Source organism: Bison bison, unplaced genomic scaffold, assembly GCF_000754665.1.
Source record: "Bison bison bison isolate TAMUID 2011002044 unplaced genomic scaffold, Bison_UMD1.0 scf7180017864160, whole genome shotgun sequence".
Classification (NCBI taxonomy): Eukaryota; Metazoa; Chordata; class Mammalia; order Artiodactyla; family Bovidae; genus Bison; species Bison bison.
The window spans coordinates 7,625,995-7,628,631 of NW_011494732.1; the positions used below are offsets into that span (position 1 = coordinate 7,625,995).

The 2,637-nt window shown below is 38.4% G+C and overlaps 1 protein-coding gene across 1 annotated transcript in view; it reads right to left on the reverse strand.

Annotated features, from left to right (window-relative positions):
• PPTC7 (PTC7 protein phosphatase homolog (S. cerevisiae)) overlaps positions 1-2,637 on the reverse strand; it is a 45,045-nt gene that overhangs the window by 15,215 nt on the left and 27,193 nt on the right. Inside the window, exon 2 of the mRNA XM_010841371.1 lies at positions 9-188. Within this exon, the coding sequence (XP_010839673.1) occupies positions 9-188 (180 nt within the window). The remainder of the gene's footprint in view (positions 1-8; positions 189-2,637) is intronic.

A 2,637-nucleotide genomic window follows, 5' to 3' on the forward strand; every position in this document is an offset into this window, starting at 1 on the left:
GTACTTACCAAGCAAAGGTACTTTATTTTGCAGCAACTCACAGTAGCTTGTGGTGAGGATACCAATAGGATTACTCGGGACAAACCGTCCTTCTTTTACTAACCGTTCACATGTTCGCATTAAAGTCCCTGAGAACTGAGAAGGATCAACACCATAGTCTCTCCATCCTCCTACACCATCTGCAACTCCTAAAAAATAAAAATAAAAATTTTACATTCAAAAGATAGTCCTAATCAGTGTCTCAGGAATTCTTACCCCGTCTTCCTATTACTAATTTTACTACACACTAGTACATAAATTTACTGTGAAATTCAGAATAAAAAGCAGTCAGGTTTAATGTATTATACACTAATACTACTAAGCCACATTCTCTACTTAGAATCTGATCTGTCATATATTGATGAATAAACACGTGAGCTACCACAGGGTGGCATTGCCTCCCAACCAAAAGGTTGTTTTCAGCAGGATTTTCATCTTTGCCCATAACTATTTGTGTTATTAATCTTTGTTGTATTTTATAAGAATGAAAACTGATTTTCTTAAAAAGTGCTGATGCTCCATTTACCATTGCAATGAAAAGAATAAAATACTTAGGAATATATCTACCTAAAGAAACTAAAGACCTGTATATAGAAAACTATAAAACACTGGTGAAAGAAATCAGAGAGGACACTAATAGATGGAGAAATATACCATGTTCATGGATTGGAAGAATCAATATAGTGAAAATGAGTATACTACCCAAAGCAATTTATAGATTCAATGCGATCCCTATCAAGCTACCAACGGTATTCTTCACAGAGCAGAATAAATAATTTCACAATTTGTACGGAAATACAAAAAACCTCGAACAGCCAAAGCTATCTTGAGAAAGAAGAATGGAACTGGAGGAAATCAACCTGCCTGACTTCAGGCTCTACTACAAAGCCACAGTCATCAAGACAGTATGGTACTGGCACAAAGACAGAAATATAGATCAAGAGAACAAAATAGAAAGCCCAGAGATAAATCCATGCACATATGGACACCTTATCTTTGACAAAGGAGGCAAGAATATACAATGGATTAAAGACAATCTCTTTAACAAGTGGTGCTGGGAAAACTGGTCAACCACTTGTAAATGAATGAAACTAGAGCACTTTCTAACACCACACACAAAAATAAATTCAAAATGGATTAAAGATCTAAACGTAAGACCAGAAACTATAAAACTCCTAGAGGAGAACATAGGCAAAACACTCTCCGACATACATCACAGCAGGATCCTATATGACCCACCTCCCAGAATACTGGAAATAAAAGCAAAAATAAACAAATGGGACCTAATTAAACTTAAAAGTTCTGCACAACAAAGGAAACTATAAGCAAGGTGAAAAGACAGCCTTCAGAATGGGAGAAAATAATAGCAAATGAAGCAACTGACAAACTACTAATCTCAAAAATATACAAGCAACTCCTACAGCTCAATTCCAGAAAAATAAATGACCCAATCAAAAAATGGGCCAAAGAACTAAACAGACATTTATATATAAATAAATAAATAAATAAAAAGTGCTGATGCTAGTGAGAATACAAATGAGCCAGTTGGCCATCATGAAGAATACCAAAGGCAGCAAACTTTTAACTTCAAATATTGGTCAATAATTGTGAAAGAGAAAACAAAATTAAGAATATATCTTACCCTCTTTGCTCCTCCCTCAGAGACAACCACCATCCTGTACACGGCCACACTGCCCAGCAATAAGTGCCACCACCGTGTGTGGCTAGGAAGCACTAGATATGGGCCTGACTGATGCAAACTGAGAAATGCTCTAAGTATAAAACACACACTGGACTTTTTGAAAACTTATTAGTAAGAAAAAAGGGGTAAAATATCTCATTAATTGACACCAGCAAGGACCCATGAATGATTTCTCTCCTGCTGCTGCTGCTGCTGCTGCTAAGTCACTTCAGTCGTGTCCGACTCTGTGTGACCCCATAGACGGCAGCCTCTGTCCCTGGCATTCTCTAGGCAAGAACACTGGAGTGGGTTGCCATTTCCTTCTCCAATGCATGAAAATTCTTAGGATTTGCTCTTTTATCTTTTAACACCTTTCATATATAACATATAGAAGTGTTAATTATATTTATCATATAATTTAAATTGTATACTACATTCCTGCTGCTGCTAAGTCGCTTCAGTTGTGTCTGACCTTGTGCGACCCCACAGATGACAGCCCACCAGGCTCCCCCATCCCTGGGATTCTCCAGGCAAGAACATTGGAGTGGGTTGCTATTTCCTTCTCCAATGCATGAAAGTGAAAAGTGAAAGTGAAGTCACTCAGTCGTGTCTGACTCTTAGCGACCCCATGGACTACAGCCTACCAGGCTCCTCCTATTTAATGTAACTGGAAGTTTGTACCTTCTGATTGCCTTCATTCAATTACCCCTCACCCATTCCTGCCTCTGGTATCCACAAACCTGATTTCTTTTTCTATGAGCTTGTTTCTGAAGTGTAAATTGTATACTACATTCCTGCTGCTGCGAAGTCATTTCAGTCATGTCCGACTCTGTGCAACTCCATAGACGGCAGCCCACCAGGCTTCCCTGTCCCTGGGATTCTCTAGGCAAGAACACTGGAGTGGCTTTTTTTTTTTT